Source organism: Miscanthus floridulus, chromosome 1, assembly GCF_019320115.1.
Source record: "Miscanthus floridulus cultivar M001 chromosome 1, ASM1932011v1, whole genome shotgun sequence".
NCBI classification, from domain to species: Eukaryota; Viridiplantae; Streptophyta; class Magnoliopsida; order Poales; family Poaceae; genus Miscanthus; species Miscanthus floridulus.
Window position 1 is genome coordinate 203,810,208 of NC_089580.1, and position 17,779 is coordinate 203,827,986.

Sequence of the window (17,779 nt, forward strand, 5' to 3'; positions counted from 1 at the left end):
TGATTGTTGGGTTGATACAGGTGCAAATATACATGTGTGTGGTGATAAGTCCTTGTTTTCTTTTTACCAGGCCGAGAGGAGTGGAGCCTTGCTGATGGGGAATGGCGCACGTGCTGGTGTTCATGGTGTTGGTACGGTGGATCTGAAGCTTACTTCGGGGAAGATCGTGCAACTCAAGAACGTGCATCATGTCCCCTCAATAAGGAAAAATCTTATTAGTGGCTCTCTGCTATGTCGAGATGGTTTTAAACTTGTGTTTGAGTCGAATAAATGTGTTATGTCAAAGTATGGAACCTTTGTTGGAAAAGGCTACGAGAGCGGAGGCTTGTTCCGCTTGTCTTTGGTTGATACTTTACCTCTTGCAGTGAATAATTTCGTTAATAACGTTAATGTTGAGATGAATGTTTGGCATTCTCGGTTATGTCATGTTAATCTTGGTTGCATGTCCCGCTTAGCTGGTTTGAATTTAATTCCTAAATTTGACGTTGACAAAAGCTCCAAATGTCATACATGCGTTGAGGCAAAACAACCTCGCAAGCCTCACAAGGCAGCTGTGGCGAGAGTTGGCACCACTTGAACTCATCCATTCCGATATTTGTGAAATGAACGGAATTTTGACAAAAGGTGGTAAGAGATACTTCATAACATTTATAGATGATTGCACTCGATATTGCTATGTGTACCTAATTAAAACAAAAGATGAGGCTTTACATTATTTTAAAACCTTTAAAGCTGAGGCTGAGAATCAACTTGAAAAGCACATCAAACGGTTGCGGTCCGATCGCGGGGGAGAATATTTCTCTAATGAATTTTCTGAGTTTTGCGCGGTGCACGGTATAATTCATGAGAGGACACCTCCATACTCACCACAATCCAATGGGATTGCTGAGAGAAAGAACCGCACTCTAACTGACTTGGTGAATGCCATGTTGGAAACAGCTGGTTTATCTAAGGAATGGTGGGGTGAGGCAATTTTAACTGCGAATCATGTCCTAAATAGAGTGCCCACAAAGAACAAAGAAATCACTCCATTTGAAGAATGGGAGAAAAAGAGGTTAAATATTTCTTATCTTTGCGTTTGGGGTTGTTTGGCCAAAGTGAACGTGCCAATAAACAAAAAGCGAAAGCTTGGACCAAAAACTGTAGATTGTGTTTTCCTAGGCTATGCCATTCATAGTGTGGGCTATCGGTTTTTAATAATAAATTCTAGTGCTCCTGATATGGCTGTTGGAACGGTCATGGAGTCTAGAGATGCCACGTTCTTTGAGAATGAATTTCCAATGAAAATAGGTGCATCTAGCGTGTCTAGTCATGATCCTGTTCCTGAATTTCATGAATCGAATATACACGCTGATGATAACACCCATGAGCTTGAGCAAAATCCTGAGGAGGATGATAATACTGTCACTCGAAGGAGTAAGAGGCAAAGAGTTGCAAAATCCTTTGGAGAAGACTTTATTATATATCTCGTGGATGACACTCCCACAACCGTTTCTGAGGCATATTCCTCTTCTGATTTTGACATGTGGAAGGAGGCAGTGCAAAGTGAGATGGACTCCATTATGTCCAATGGGACGTGGGAAGTGGTTGACCATCCATTTGGTTGCAAACCTGTGGGCTGCAAATGGGTGTTTAAAAAGAAGCTGAGGCCTGATGGTACAATTGAGAAGTACAAAACTAGGCTTGTTGCTAAGGGTTATACACAGAAAGAAGGTGAAGATTACTTTGATACTTACTCACCTGTTGCTCGATTGACGACCATTCGTGTGTTGATATCCCTGGCTGCCTCACATGGTTTTATCATTCATCAGATGGATGTTAAGACAGCCTTCCTAAATGGAGAGCTTGAGGAAGAGATCTACATGGATCAGCCTGATGGGTTTATTGTAAATGGTCAAGAGGGTAAAGTTTGTAAGTTATTGAAGTCCCTGTACGGCCTAAAGCAAGCACCCAAGCAGTGGCATGAGAAGTTTGATAAAACTTTAACATCAGCCGGCTTTGTTGTGAATGAAGCTGATAAATGTGTATATTATCGGTTTGGTGGTGGTGATGGTGTGATACTATGCCTATATGTGGATGATATATTAATATTTGGCAACAATCTAAATGTGATTAAAGAAGTAAAAGAATTTTTGTCGAGTAACTTTGAGATGAAAGACTTGGGAGAGGCTGATGTTATTCTCAACATTAAGCTTTCAAGGGAGGAAGAAAATGGTGGGGTAACTCTTATGCAATCTCACTATGTGGAAAAGGTCTTGAACCGATTTGGGTATAGTGAGTGTACGCCTGCTCCTACTCCGTACGATCCAAGTGTTCATTTGAGGAAAAATCACAGAATTGCAAGAGACCAATTGAGATATTCACAGATAATTGGTTCTCTTATGTACCTAGCTAGCGCAACCAGGCCTGATATCTCGTTCGCTGTAAGCAAACTGAGCCGGTTTGTGTCAAATCCGGGAGATACTCACTGGAATGCTCTTGAGAGAGTGCTACGCTATTTGAAAGGGACAATGAGTTACGGCATTCACTTTTCCGGGTATCCGAGGGTACTAGAGGGTTATTGTGATGCTAATTGGATTTCTGATGCGGATCAGTTGTATGCCACGAGTGGATACGTGTTCCTACTTGGAGGTGGTGCTGTTTCTTGGAAGTCTTGCAAGCAGACTATCTTAACGAAGTCTACAATGGAAGCAGAACTGACTGCATTGGATACCGCTAGTGCTGAGGCAGAGTGGCTTCGTGATCTCCTGATGGATTTGCCGATTGTTGAGAAACCAATCCCGGCAATTTCCATGAACTGTGATAATTAAACTGTGATCACTAAGGTAAATAGTTCTAAGAATAACATGAAGTCCACAAAGCATGTGAAGAGACGTTTGAAGACTGTCAGAAAACTGAGAAACTCCGGAGTAATTGCATTGGACTATGTCCATACATCAAATAATCTGGCAGATCAATTCACTAAGGGTCTGTCACGCAATGTGATAGAAGGTGCGTCGAGGGAACTGGGTTTGAGACCCACATAGAGCCATCAACAGTGGTAACCTATCCTATGTGATCGGAGATCCCGTGAATTAGGATGGCGAAACAAGCTGTTGATTGACTGAGGGAGAGACCCCTTAGATTATAGCTCAGTTTGTTGGAGATGCACCATCTCTCCAATACTGTTAGGCAGGATGATTAAGTTCTTAATGTGATCCGAGCGGCTTGGTATAGCGGGGATGTTGTCCTACAGAACATCCTATAAGGAACACACCTATATGAGCTCGATTGCTAGTCACAATCTATGAGATGTGGGTAATCTCTAGATGCTCATGAAAAGGCCTCGAAGTGTGACTTATATGCTTCAAACAGAGGGAAGGCACTTGGCAGCCTAGTATCAGTTAAGAGGCTATGTGAAACTCATCTCGCACAAAACTGTCAATTCAAGATTCTGTCCATTGTTCAGTTGTGGATGAGTGTAGCTAGCTTTCTAGATGGATGTTCAACTTAATAGTCTCCATCGAAACACTGGTATATAAAAGGAATGTGGTTCTGAGAACTCCAAACTGCGTACCCTAGAGTTTGGTGGGGATTGTTAGATATTATGGGCTTAGCCCATTTATTTAATAACTCTATTAAACTCTATGGTCCGTACATGTGCGTTAATGGTTTTATACCATATGGGAATTTAATCGAGAGGCGACTCTACTTAAATACTTGGTCATTGGCCGATCTATTTGAGAAGTAAAAGTGGATCACCTGGATACCACACGTGCGCGCGCGCGCCGCCGCCGCCGCCGCCCGGCCCGGCCTGAGCCCGTGCCCATGCGCGTGGGCGTGGGCGTGGGCGTGGCGTGGCGTGGCGAGGCGAGGCAGGCAGGCGGCGGCGAGCGGACGGGCGAGGCCTTTATTTTTGAAACTGACGAATTGATTGGAATTGATTGGAGGAGTTTCTGGTAACTCCCGTGACTCCTGGCTCTCCGTCTCCGTCTCTCCCACCGCAGAAGGGAGGTGTGACCCCTCGGTGCCGTCGGCTTCTCGTCTTCTGGCCTCTGCCTATAAAACAAATCCTCCCCTCTCGGTTAAGCTCTATTGGCGAAGTACACCACTTTCCAGCAGCGCAAGTTCTTCCCGTTCCACCTCCGGCGAGCACCAGAGATGGAAGAGTAGGCCTCTGGAACGCGTCTCCGTCGTGGGCTTCACCTGCTCGGGTGAAGATGGGCGATTACGTTTTTGGGGAATGTCAGTGGTGGCACGACTACTCGCTGGTGAACCAGTAGCGGTGCTTCTTCACGGCGTCCTTGTCTGCACTGCATCGAGCGGGACGACTACAACAACAAAGCACCACCATGGCCTTTCCTGGTGCGAGCGGCTCCGCCGCAGGGTATAATCTTCTTCACCATCTTCTGAGTTTCATTATCAATATCATGATGTTTCTAGGCAATACTGCTTTCATATTCAACATGCTCTGTTTGGTTGATTTGGATGATTATGTTAGTACTGGTTTTCTGGTTCCTTTTATTTTTGTGATCATCGTGATCTTGATATTTGAGAACACATCTTTTATATTTATAATCATGTCTGTGATGCTTCAGCTATGTAAAACAATGTTTCACATATGTTTTGGCTCTATAGTTTGTATTATCATCATGTTAACATTTGCCATGAATTGTTTCTGTCTTCTTATTCATGACTTTCCTCTCCTTTTTGTTGCGTTATTTTTATGGATTAAAATAAATATGAAAATGCCTTATTTGTCAACACGGCGCGCGACTGCTGCTCCGGGGTGCGGGACCGGGAGCGGGCGGCGGCGGCTCTCCGGCGGCAGCGCCCTGACGCGCGGTTGGGCGGCAGGGTGGGCGGGCGCGGCGGCCGCACGGCCGGGGTGCAAGGCGGCAGGCCGCGGCGGCCGTGTGCAGTGCGAGCGCGCGGCCTCCTCGCCGGCCGGCGATGCGGGCACGAGGGCCACCGTGGGTGCCAGCGCCGCCGCAGACGCGAGCTCGGTCGCGGGCACGAGTTCCAGCGGGCGCGCGTGGTTCGTCGAGGTCACGGCGTACTGCTCCGGCGGCCGACGAAGGAGGAAGAAGCGGATCCGGGAGTCTCCGCGACGACGAGGTGCACGAACCGACGAGTGCGCCCTGATCCTGCTGCCCTGCGGCCCTTCCTCCTTGAACCACTGCAGGATCTTGGCCGCCCGCCTCTGCGCCAGCGGGCTGCCGAGCAGCGAGACCTCCAGGAGCGCCTGCACGACGCCGAGCTGGCGCATCCTGCGCCGCAGCGCGCGGCTGCCGTGCGCGAGCACCATGGCCAGGTACGTCGCGTGCTCCTGGCACCACGCGCTCTCGTGCCGCGTCATGGCCTCCAGGACCACCCGCGCCGCCGCCTCGCCCTCCTCCTCCTCCTCCTCCATCGCCTTCCTCGCCGCCTCGCTCGCCGCCGCCAGCTCACCGAGGATGCACGGCACCGCCTCGGACGTCTTCCGGTCCAGCGACAGGGACAGGGACAGGGACAGGGACAGCAGCGCGCGCACGGCACCGCTGGAGACCACGTCGCGCGCGTGCTCGAGCTTCTTCGACAGGTTGCGGAGGGCAGCCAGGCACGGCAGCTTCGTGTCGGACCGGACGTCGGCGGCGCTGAGGGTGGCGACGAGGAACGGCAGGAGCTCGGTGGTGGAGAGGGGGGGGGGGGGGGGGGGGGGGGGGGGTCGGTGTTGGCCAGTGACGATCCAGCGACAGGGACAGGGACAGGGACAGGGACAGCAGCGCGCGCACGGCACCGCTGGAGACCACGTCGCGCGCGTGCTCGAGCTTCTTCGACAGGTTGCGAGGGCAGCCAGGCACGGCAGCTTCGTGTCGGACCGGACGTCGGCGGCGCTGAGGGTGGCGACGAGGAACGGCAGGAGCTCGGTGGTGGAGAGGGGGGGGGGGGGGGGGGGGGGGGGGGGGGGGGGGGGGGGGGGGGGGGGGGGGGGGGGGGGTTGGGGGGGGGGGGGGGTGGGGGGGGGGGGGGTGGGTGGGGGGGGGGTGGGGTGTGTGTTTGGTGTGGGGGGTGTGTGTGGGGGGGGTGTTGGTGTGTGGTGGGTTTTGTGGTTTTTTTTTCTTTGGTTTTTTTTGTGTTTTTGTTTTTTGTGTGTTTTTTTTTTTTTTGTTTTTTTTGTGTTTTATTTTTTTTTTTTTCTTTTTTTTGTGTTTTTTTTTTTTCTTTTTTATTTTTGTGTGTTGAGGATGGTAAGGACCAGCAGCAGCGCCAGCTCCTGGCTTCTCGACAAGTCCTTCTCGTCCGTGAGCTGCGGCAGCTTCTTGAGCAGACCGGCCTTGACGATGTGCACCTTATTTCTGAAAACCAAGAGCAGAAGCTCATCAGCACTTCAGCAGATAACCAAAATGGCAACAGATTTCAGATGGACAGAAAACATACTGCAATGTGGAGTTCAGAGAACAATTTTGCCCTTTTCTCAATTACCTAAAGTTGCAGTGCTAATAGAGCACTACTTTTTTTCAATCGCCTAAAATTGCAGAACAGAATGACAAGAGATGGGCTAAAAACATGCTGTAAATTCACAAGGGCATATTTGTCCTTTTTATAAAAGTTAACACCCTTAGAGAAGGATGACGGAATATGGGCAAATTGGTGCTTCGTTTTGAAAACACAGGGGTAAATTTACAAAGTTAAAAAAGTTGGGGCAAAACCACAATTTCAATACAAAACAGGGGCAAGAATGCAAGAGCCCCTTTATACATTGGGCCTATGCTTTCAATTCATTTGCCTTGCTTCTGCTGCTTGACCTCAACTATACAAGCTTATGGTCTCTTCTATGCACCTACAGAGGAGATAACAGATATGGAAAGAGAGAGGGCTCAAATGATAATGAGGAACAATCAAGTATTGTGTAGCTTTGGTGTCCCCACATTGGCTTCAATTGTCAACAGTTCAACTACAAAGAGCAAGGGCAGGGCTCGAGAAGAATCTGATCCTCTGTATGAACCTGAAGATATGGAGGAAACTGGAGATGAGGTATCTGCAATCAAATTACTTAGAATTCATAAATTAATAGCCATACAAACTTACTGTGGTTTCTATCATTGGGACTTCATATAAAAACTGAACCTGTTGGAGTTCTGTAAGTTAATGATCTGCTGCCTTAGCCTAGCATATTCCTGCTTGTAGTGCTGCAAGTTTGCAAAAGTTCATTTAATATTTTTCTACGGCTGGTAATATTTCTATTCCAAAAATGTTAGTGAAAGTTCCTTTGACATTCATGATAAACAAGTCCAGCTGGAAAATGTGAACTAAAATTGTTCCATGTGTGCCAAAACTGTTACTCATCTATGCCAAGACTAATTTGCCAAAACTGAAATTGGGAAGTTGGGGGTAGCAACTGAGTTTAATTATTTGAAGGACCAGAGTACAATTTATCTACTGTAATTGAAGTGGCCACAGGTTTATAGCAGCAGCAGGTCTGCAACCTACAAAACTTTGCATACTTTTAGTAGTGTCCTTGAAGCAGCAGGTCTGCAGGTTTGTAGCAGCTAGCAGCTAGCAGCAGGTCCACAGGTTTCTAGTAGTTTCAATGTGCCATTGAAGCAATGTCCTGGAGTGAAACAAACAACTCTTTTTAGCTTCATAGTCTGAAATCTGAATTCACTACTTTTAAGTGGCAACAATAAAATTATCCGTACTGGTTCTAGCTTGTTTTGTCATCAAATGTAGTATGTTTTTCTATTCAGTCAGTTATTGCTTGATTTTTTTTCCACATTTGTATACTAATTCTAATGCAAACTATTTTTCTTATCGTGTTAGGACCAAATGGATACCATGATGGCTCAGCCTACACCAGAAGGGTAACAACCAAAGACTCCTGCTGAAGTTGTTGCTCATGTTTTGCCATCAAGTAAATTTCTTCGAAATGTTGGCCTTCCTTGTTTGTTGGCGTGGGCTGGTGAAAAGGTAAGTGCTGGTTTGAAAACCACTGTTGCCGTCAGATGGTAAGCGGAGGGTGGAGATTGAGGGAAAGTTAGGTTGTAACTTTGCTCTGTAAAGTTACTGAATCTGGCTCCTCTAACTCAGCATCTCTGCCCTTCTCTCACTCTCCCTCTGATTTCCACGGGATGGGGTCCGTAGTCGCGACGGTGAGTGGCTACCACGGCGACGAGCGACACAGGCTCGTGAACCTGGTCCATCCTCCACCTGGTACGCCACTACACATCGCTTGCTGGCTGGGCATCGATTTTTATTTGGTTGATTTCTACATTCTACTGTAAAAGAGTCTAGCTGAACCATGATCCTGCAGTACGTCTCAATCATTTCTACTAGACATCACAGATACTATTTTAATCTGTAAAATTGTTGGCTACTTTCTCAGAAAGCCTTCATTTCGGCGTAGTACACAGTGGTGCAGAAGCAGGGCCAGTTCCAGGGCTGCCGGCTTGTTCCCGTACACAAGGCAAGAAAGATGCCATCATGGATTCATGGATGATTTCTGCGGTACTCCTCCAGACAAAGCCAGCTATAAAGTTAAGCTTGATGATTCTGATTTTGAGTCTGCCCTACTAAAAGAAGTAAGAATCATAACCTTCATTTCATTTTGTTCCTGCATGGAGACCTTTGATGTTGTATTGTCTAATCCACAGTTCATTTCATCATGTTCTGTATATCTCCATTCTTCTGCTTTAATGCTATGTCTAGCATATGTGTAATATTCCCGGCGACAGTATTATCTCCAATCATGGTTCAGCTAGACTGTCAGTCTGTCACAGTAGCAATGATTCTGTAGGTATACCAGGGCTTCAGTAGTTCAGTTATTGTGTATTAGAACATGTCCTTCGATCTATGCATAAACATGGTTGCCAGCTGATAGATCCGATAAGTCTCATTATATCTGATATTTAGTATTTTATCAGCCGTTAAATTCAAATTTATGGATGAAATTTCACTGAAAATGTGCAAAAAAAAAAGTCTGACATAAAATGTGTAACCCTAGCTTTCGCAAAAAAATCGTGTCAAGCCGTATTACATCGCGTGGCCGGAGCGGGAGGAGAGGAGGGCAGACCCAGCGGAGCCATCGCGCCCCCGACCCCTTTCTGTCCGGCCTCCGACGGTGCACCGGCGGCCGCCATGGACCAGTACCACCATCTTCTGGTGCTGCGGCACTTGGACGCGCCATCCAGGGCGGCGGCGATGAACATGATTCCTGCCGAGAAGCAGCCGGACGCGGAGGTCGACGTAGCGGAGGAGTACGTCATGATGGCGGAGTTCGCCCGCGGAGAGAAGGCGGTTATCACCACCGAGAAGCCGGTGGGCTACGACTCGCGCTTCGCTGCTCCTCATCTCCAGGTCGTGGATAGGTCACTTGCGCCACGTGTGTAGGTACGGCGCCGATTGATTCGTTTTATTTCATTTATTTCTGTTTTTCATTTATTTCCGTATGTTTTGCATGCTGGCCGCGCCGCCTAGGGTTTCTTGTATCGATTTGGAGTATTTCGATTTATTTCCGTATGTATTGCATGTTGGCCGCGCCGCCTAAGGTTTCTTGTATGGATTTGGAGGGTTCGAAATGGATCTGGGTGATATGTTAACCGTAATTATTCCACGTCTACAGGTGGCCATGTTTCTAGCACTACAAGTGCTGAATGACCTGTTCATGGCGGGCTGGTGCCTCAGGAACCTGACCGCGGCCAACATCACCCTAAGCAGGGCATCCATGACGTGGAAGCTTGTGGGTCTGGAACTTGTGAAGGTCAGCCTAGGAGTCCAAGACTGTATGACCAGGCTCGCTACGGTCTTCCGCGAGGACTTGCTGCTCAGCCTTCCCCTGCAACTCAAAGTGAAGCACATGCTCGAAGTGATGACGAACGACGCCGCCGACCTCCTCCCGCTGGTACTCTACCACCCGTCGCTCGCACCTATGGAGAATAGGTGCGAGTACTTCGGGCGCATGTATGGTTATCTTCGGTATGTTCTCCATCTGAACCATAAGGTAGCGTACGAGTTTGTTCTGGGCAATGTCATCTTCCCCGAGGACTGGGACGCACAGCTGAAGAGCAACATGTATCTGCACCACTTCTACAGTTCCGCACCCGCATCGGCCAAGTACTTTCCTTAGGGCAAGGGAACGCCTGCTGCCGGGAGTCAGGCCCACGCCCAGCTGACCGATGCCCAAAAGTCTGTCGCCAAAAAGGAGGCAGCGAAGGAAGTCTTGCGGTACCACCGCGATCTCCCAGCGCACGGCCTGCGGGAGGCGGCCCACGCTCACAGCCCAGACGGTATGATATTCAACCGCACTGGCATGGCCAGGATGTTATACTCCGTACTCGATGGCGTTATGGTGTCCTTGGCCGAGTGCCTATGTTATACTCCGTACTCGATGGCGTTATGGTGTCCTTGGCCGAGTGCCTGGCCCGTGTTGGGCATTTTGGGTGTTTAGACCTCGAATCAGTCTTCCTCGGCAGAGTTGTGAGCAAGAAGCCCTAGATCATGAAAGGGCATCGCAGTTGGTTCAGAAGCGGTGCAGATACATGTTGCTCTTCAGCTGTGCGTCCCAGTCCTCGGGGAAGATGACGTTGCCCAGAACGAACTCGTACGCTACCTTATGGTTCGGATGGAGAACATATCGAAGATAACCATACATGCGCCCGAAGTACTCGCACCTATTCTCCATAGGTGCGAGCGATGGGTGGTAGAGCACCAGCGGGAGGAGGTCGGCGGCGTCGTTCACGAGCAGGTGCTTCACTTCGAGGTGCAGGGGAAGGCTGAGCAGCAAGTCCTCGCGGAAGACCGTAGCGAGCCTGGTCATACAGTCTTGGACTCCTTTCGGGCTGACCTTCACAAGTTCCATACTCATAAGCTTCGGCGTCATGGATGCCCTGCTTAGGGTGATGTTGGCCGTGGTTAGGTTCCTGGGGCACCAGTCCGCCATGAGCAGGTCATTCAACGCTTGTAGTGCTAGAAACATGGCCACCTGTAGGCGTGGAATAATTACGGTTAACATATCACCCAGATCCATTTCAAACCCTCCAAATCCATACAAGAAACCCTAGGCGGCGCGACCAGCATGCAATACATACGGAAATAAATCGAAATACTCCAAATCCATACAAGAAACCCTAGGCGGCGCGGCCAGCATGCAAAACATACGGAAATAAATGAAAAACGGAAATAAATGAAATCAAACGAATCAACCGGCGCCGTACCTGCACGCGTGGCGCAAGTGACCTATCCTCGACCTGGAGATGAGGAGCAGTGGCGCGCGAGTCGTAGCCCACCGACTTCTCGGTGGTGATAACCGCCTTCTTTCCGCGGGCGAACTCCGCCATCGTGACGTACTCCTCCGCTACGTCGACCTCCGCGTCCGACTGCTTCTCGGCAGTAATCATGTTCATCGCCGCCGCCCTGGATGGCGCATCCAAGTGCCGCAGCACTAGAAGATGGCGGTACCGGTCCATGGCGGCCGCCGGTGCACCGTCTTAGGCCGGACAGAAAGGGGGCGGGGGCGCGATGTCTCCACTGGGTCTGCCCTCCTCTCCTCCCGCTCCGGCCACGCGATGTAATATGGCTTGACACGATTTTTTGCGAAAGCTAGGGTTACACATTTTATGTCAGACTTTTTTTTTTTGCACATTTTCTGTGAAATTTCATCCAAAATTTTGAATTTAACGGCTGATAAAATATCAGATATAATGAGACTTATTGGATCTATCAGCTGGCAACCATGTATTGAAAGAGGAGATAACAGATATTGAAAGAGAGAGGGCTCAAACGATAATGAGGAACAATAAGTATTGCGTAGCCTTGGTATCCCCACATTGGCTTCAATTGTCAACAGTTCAACTACAAAGAGCAAGGGCAGGGCTCGAGAAGAATCTGATCCTCTGTATGAACCTGAAGATATGGAGGAAACTGGAGATGAGGTATCTGCAATCAAATTACTTAGAATTCATAAATTAATAGCCATACAAACTTACTGTGGTTTCTATCATTGGGACTTCATATAAAAACTGAACCTGCTGGAGTTCTGTAAGTTAATGATCTGCTGCCTTAGCCTAGCATATTCCTGCTTGTAGTGCTGCAAGTTTGCAAAAGTTCATTTAATATTTTTCTACGGCTGGTAATATTTCTATTCCAAAAATGTTAGTGAAAGTTCCTTTGACATTCATGATAAACAAGTCCAGCTGGAAAATGTGAACTAAAATTGTTCCATGTGTGCCAAAACTGTTACTCATCTATGCCAAGACTAATTTGCCAAAACTGAAATTGGGAAGTTGGGGGTAGCAACTGAGTTTAATTATTTGAAGGACCAGAGTACAATTTATCTACTGTAATTGAAGTGGCCACAGGTTTATAGCAGCAGCAGGTCTGCAACCTACAAAACTTTGCATACTTTTAGTAGTGTCCTTGAAGCAGCAGGTCTGCAGGTTTGTAGCAGCTAGCAGCTAGCAGCAGGTCCACAGGTTTCTAGTAGTTTCAATGTGCCATTGAAGCAATGTCCTGGAGTGAAACAAACAACTCTTTTTAGCTTCATAGTCTGAAATCTGAATTCACTACTTTTAAGTGGCAACAATAAAATTATCCGTACTGGTTCTAGCTTGTTTTGTCATCAAATGTAGTATGTTTTTCTATTCAGTCAGTTATTGCTTGATTTTTTTTCCACATTTGTATACTAATTCTAATGCAAACTATTTTTCTTATCGTGTTAGGACCAAATGGATACCATGATGGCTCAGCCTACACCAGAAGGGTAACAACCAAAGACTCCTGCTGAAGTTGTTGCTCATGTTTTGCCATCAAGTAAATTTCTTCGAAATGTTGGCCTTCCTCGTTTGTTGGCGTGGGCTGGTGAAAAGGTAAGTGCTGGTTTGAAAACCACTGTTGCCGTCAGATGGTAAGCGGAGGGTGGAGATTGAGGGAAAGTTAGGTTGTAACTTTGCTCTGTAAAGTTACTGAATCTGGCTCCTCTAACTCGGCATCTCTGCCCTTCTCTCACTCTCCCTCTGATTTCCACGGGATGGGGTCCGTAGTCGCGACGGTGAGTGGCTACCACGGCGACGAGCGACACAGGCTCGTGAACCTGGTCCATCCTCCACCTGGTACGCCACTACACATCGCTTGCTGGCTGGGCATCGATTTTTATTTGGTTGATTTCTACATTCTACTGTAAAAGAGTCTAGCTGAACCATGATCCTGCAGTACGTCTCAATCATTTCTACTAGACATCACAGATACTATTTTAATCTGTAAAATTGTTGGCTACTTTCTCAGAAAGCCTTCATTTCGGCGTAGTACACAGTGGTGCAGAAGCAGGGCCAGTTCCAGGGCTGCCGGCTTGTTCCCGTACACAAGGCAAGAAAGATGCCATCATGGATTCATGGATGATTTCTGCGGTACTCCTCCAGACAAAGCCAGCTATAAAGTTAAGCTTGATGATTCTGATTTTGAGTCTGCCCTACTAAAAGAAGTAAGAATCATAACCTTCATTTCATTTTGTTCCTGCATGGAGACCTTTGATGGCGGGCCTGGTGCAAGCGGTAGAGTCTTACCGCCTGTGACCGGAAGGTCCCGGGTTCGAGTCGCGGTCTCCTCGCATTGCACAGACGAGGGTAAGGCTTGCCACTGACACCCTTCCCCATACCCCGCATAGAGCGGGAGCTCTCTGCACTGGGTACGCCCTTTATGGAGACCTTTGATGTTGTATTGTCTAATCCAAAGTTCATTTCATCATGTTCTGTATATCTCCATTCTACTGCTTTAATGCTATGTCTAGCATATGTGTAATATTCCCGGCGACAGTATTATCTCCAATCATGGTTCAGCTAGACTGTCAGTCTGTCACAGTAGCAATGATTCTGCAGGTATACCAGGGCTTCAGTAGTTCAGTTATTGTGTATTAGAACATGTCCTTCGATCTATGCATAAACATGGTTGCCAGCTGATAGATCCGATAAGTCTCATTATAGCTGATATTTGGTATTTTATCAGCTGTTAAATTCAAATTTATGGATGAAATTTCACTGAAAATGTGCAAAAAAAAAGTCTGACATAAAATATTTTAAATATATGTCTGATATATTGGTATGTATAGTTTATAGGACCTCACCAATAACACCGAAACTTGGCGACATATTGCTGAGATGCTGATAGAATTAACGCTGCTCATATCAAGCATAATATAAAGATATGTATCTCTCCTGCGTGTCTGGTAAAAATATCTAGGCTTCAGGCTTGAATTGTCAAATTTTTACGTTTATATGTACCCCTCCTACATACCTAAGGTCTAAGCGTAAAATTAGTTTCCCAGAAATTTTTGGAAGTGCAATGGACCTGTGTTTTTTGTCATTTGAAAATTATGGCATGTTTAATACTTTTTTACCCTTTCATAGTGTCATGTAGCAGTTGATAATCAAATGTGTGTTTCAGCATGAACTTTTCCAAAAATAACGATGTGCACTCCACTAACTGTTTTCTGATGTAGCTTGGTTGACCTGTTGACTTCAGAATTCTGTTGGTGATGGGGATCCTAAGAAAAATCATTCATTAGACATTAAGAAAAGAATAAAGCATATGATGTCAATACATCAATGGACAGAGATCCTTAAACCTTCAGGACAACGTGTCAAGTGTCAAGGTAATATCTATATGCAAGTTCATATTTATCAATCCCGTTCTTTGGTTGAACTATAGCCTAGAAAGTTTAGGTGTCCTCTGCTTACTCTCTTGAAAGGCTTAACTTGTATGAACCTTAATACTCTGGTTTCCTGTGAGGTAGTTTGCAAGCGGAAGAAATTGGTGCAAGTTTCCTTTCATCCAAGACAGGCTGCAAGTGTAAGAAATTGCTGTGAGGGCAATTTTTCTGCTGGTATCGAACTGCTTGTTTCTTACTGTGCCTGTCAACTAATAACCTTTTGTCTGATCTCTAAATATTTTTAGTGAAAAACTCTGGAATCTAAATATGAAAATTGCTGTCCTTAGTCTTAACATATAATTTGTTGTGTTGAAGTACTGTTACTACTGAGATCAGCATGCTGAATGTTTCAGCATACGGAGACGAGTATTCTTTATTTGTTTCTTGCTTTGACCTAAACCATCTTATGTTTCAAGATGATGCTAACCTCATAACTGACAATAACCTGGAGGCGTATAGATTCTCTTTCTCCTGATCCAGGCTTATACCAAGTATAACCATTTTTTGTGCAGAAACTTTATCGTGTATGAAGCAACAAATTTCAAGGATCTTCGATTAAACTTTCGTAAGTTAAATACACAGATGGCTAAACACGGTATGCCTATTGCAAATAAATTTTGAATGGTATTTATATCTGGTAATTGTATGAACATAAGCAGCAAGCAATATCAATAACTATTGGGTTCTTCAGGTGTAAGTCCCTCTGTTTGTAATTATATGACATTTAGGACAAGCTAATGTATGTCATCTATGTGCCCACGTCTCCTAAAAATGCAGGTGCCTGCCTGTGAGGCACCAGAATGAGTGAGCTCTTGCTTCGTTTCCTACCAACCATCCCTTTACTACCACCAAATATAGTTTGCATCTGAAAGAACCCGACCCCTCCCTCACCCACTCATGTTGGTATTGCATTAGTACTAAAAAGGTAAAAATGCGTTGATCATTGATTTAATCATGGCTACAACTGATATAGGAGATATGTCTTGGTCCAATTACATTGATTCAATCCCCTTTTTTTTCCAACAGGAATTCTTGTGCCACTTTAAAACCTGGACTCGGCAGCCACAAACATGAGTGATAACCTGAACTTCGAGCAGATGAAGGGTGTTGTACTTGAGCATTTCCCTGTAACTTATTTGTGTAGTATTTTAACCTTTGGTGTGAAACAATGGTATTCTAGCATATAATTAATTCTTTTGATTTGTTGGAGGTTCTATATTTAAGTAGTCTTTCAAATTTGCTTCATGCTCGGTTTAACATTTTCTGTTTGTTCTATGAATGATCACTGAGATGTATGGGTGAATTTGAGCATCGATGATATAATGGCAACTTAGAATTTTGAAACTCTCGTAGCAACACACGGGCAAATGCTATAGATGAATAATACTCAACGGATTGATATAGATGTACACAAGGAGATAACATAAGAGTCCTATCTTAGTTACATGCATCTCAACTAACTGCGATGCCCTTTCATGATCTAGGGCATTCTACATCTGAACCAACTGCGATGCCTTTTCATGATCTGGGCTTCTTGCTCACAACTCTGCCGGGAAGAGTGATTCGAGGTCTAAACACCCAAAATGCCCAACACGGGCCAGGCACTCGGCCGAGGACACCATAACGCCATCGAGTACGGAGTATAACATCCTGGCCATGCCAGTGCGGTTGAATATCATACCGTCTGGGCTGTGATCGTGGGCCGCCTCCCGCAGGCCGTGCGCTGGGAGATCGCGGTGGTATCGCAAGACTTCCTTCGCTTCCTCCTTTTTGGCGGCGGACTTCTGGGCATCGGTCAGCTGGGCGTGGGCCTGACTCCCGGCAGCAGGCGTTCCCTTGCCCTGAGGAAAGTACTTGGCCGAAGCCGGTGCGGAACTGTAGAAGCGGTGCAGATACATGTTGCTCTTCAGCTGTGGGTCCCACTCCTCGGGGAAGATGACGTTGCCCAGGTTCGGATGGAGAACATACCGAAGATAACCATACATGCGCCCGAAGTACTCGCACCTATTCTGCATAGGTGCGAGCGACGGGTGGTAGAGCACCAGCGGGAGGAGGTCGGCGGCGTCGTTCGTCATCACTGCGAGCAAGTGCTTCACTTCGAGGTGCAGAGGAAGTCTGAGCAGCAAGTCATCGCGGAAGACCGTAGCGAGCCTGGTCATACAGCCTTGGGCTCCTTCCGGGCTTACCTTCACAAGTTGCACACCCACAAGCTTCAGCATCATGGATGCCCTCCTTAGGGTGATGTTGGCCGCGGCCAGGTTCTTGGGGCACCAGCCCGCCATGAACAGGTCATTCAGTGCTTGTAGTGCTAAAAACATGGCCACCTGTAGACGTGGAATAATTACGGTTAACATATCACCCAGATCCATTTCGAACCCTCCAAATCCATACAAGAAACCCTAGGCGGCGCGGCTAGCATGCAATACATACAGAAATAAATTGAAATACTCCAAATCAATACAAGAAACCCTAGGTGGCGCGGCCAGCATGCAAAACATACGGAAATAAATGACAAATGGAAATAAATGAAATCAAACGAATCAACCGTTGACGTACCTGCACGCGTGGCGCAAGTGACCTATCCTCGACCTGGAGATGTGGAGCAGCGGCGCGCGAGTAGCCCACCGGCTTCTCGGTGGTGATAACCGCCTTCTCTCCGGGGGCAAACTCCGCCATCGTGACGTACTCCTCCGCTACGTCGACCTCCGCGTCCGGCTGCTTCTCGGCAGGAATCATGTTCATCGCCACCGCCCTGGATGGCGCGTCCAAGTGCCGCAACACCAGAAGATGGCGGTACCGGTCCATGGCGGCCGCCGGCAGCGGCGGATTCAACAGTGGGGGGGGGGGGGCTTGAGCCCCCCTACCGATACCGGAGCCCTGGAGTGACCCTAGAGCCCCCATGAATTTTTAGGCAAAGTTCTATCGTGTAGGTGGGGCTGAGACTTAAGATCGAGCAGCAGTCGGAGGTATGTTGCTGTCGCACTTTTGTTCAGCCCCCCCCCCCCCTAAAAATTTTCCTGGATCTGCCATTGGCTGTCGGTGCACCGTCGAAGGCCGGACAAAAAGGGGCCGGGTGCGCGATGGCTCCGCTGGGTCTGCCCTCCTCTCCTCCCGCTCCGGCCA

General features: G+C 47.3%; 2 protein-coding genes across 3 annotated transcripts; one reads left to right on the top strand and one right to left on the bottom strand.

Moving 5' to 3' along the window:
• Positions 1 to 4,732: 4,732 nt before the first annotated feature.
• LOC136470427 (U-box domain-containing protein 7-like) lies at positions 4,733 to 8,578 on the bottom strand. Its single transcript, XM_066468282.1, has 5 exons — positions 8,555 to 8,578; positions 7,090 to 7,151; positions 6,968 to 7,000; positions 6,189 to 6,317; positions 4,733 to 5,663 (listed from the first exon to the last, which is right to left on the bottom strand). The coding sequence occupies exons 1-5, from the start codon at positions 8,576 to 8,578 to the stop codon at positions 4,733 to 4,735; spliced, it is 1,179 nt and encodes a 392-aa protein (XP_066324379.1).
• LOC136451071 (uncharacterized) lies at positions 5,162 to 15,858 on the top strand. Of its 2 annotated transcripts, XM_066451811.1 has the most exons (10): positions 5,162 to 5,293; positions 6,809 to 6,996; positions 7,783 to 8,172; positions 8,345 to 8,540; positions 11,681 to 11,888; positions 12,675 to 12,715; positions 13,237 to 13,432; positions 14,470 to 14,599; positions 14,741 to 15,581; positions 15,683 to 15,858. In XM_066451811.1, the coding sequence occupies exons 5-9, from the start codon at positions 11,868 to 11,870 to the stop codon at positions 14,899 to 14,901; spliced, it is 549 nt and encodes a 182-aa protein (XP_066307908.1). In that variant the 5' UTR covers positions 5,162 to 5,293; positions 6,809 to 6,996; positions 7,783 to 8,172; positions 8,345 to 8,540; positions 11,681 to 11,867; the 3' UTR covers positions 14,902 to 15,581; positions 15,683 to 15,858. The 2 variants fall into 2 exon arrangements, 1 of the variants encoding a protein (XP_066307908.1); XR_010758515.1 differs by lacking the exons at positions 5,162 to 5,293; positions 6,809 to 6,996; positions 7,783 to 8,172; positions 8,345 to 8,540 and having other exon boundaries at positions 11,612 to 11,888; positions 12,675 to 13,064; positions 13,237 to 14,599.
• The last annotated feature ends 1,921 nt before the right edge of the window (positions 15,859 to 17,779 follow it).

Coding starts and splice junctions, on each gene's coding strand:
- LOC136470427 (XM_066468282.1), bottom strand. CDS start 8,578: ATGCAGGAACAAAATGAAATGAAG. Junction 7,152..8,554: donor AGGAACAAAATGAAATGAAG/GTTATGATTCTT, acceptor GCAAACTTGCAG/CACTACAAGCAGGAATATGC. Junction 5,664..6,188: donor ATCCTCAACACACAAAAATA/AAAAAGAAAAAA, acceptor CCCCCCCCCCCC/CCCCCTCTCCACCACCGAGC.
- LOC136451071 (XM_066451811.1), top strand. CDS start 11,868: ATGGAGGAAACTGGAGATGAG. Junction 11,889..12,674: donor TGGAGGAAACTGGAGATGAG/GTATCTGCAATC, acceptor TTATCGTGTTAG/GACCAAATGGATACCATGAT. Junction 14,600..14,740: donor ACAACGTGTCAAGTGTCAAG/GTAATATCTATA, acceptor CCTGTGAGGTAG/TTTGCAAGCGGAAGAAATTG.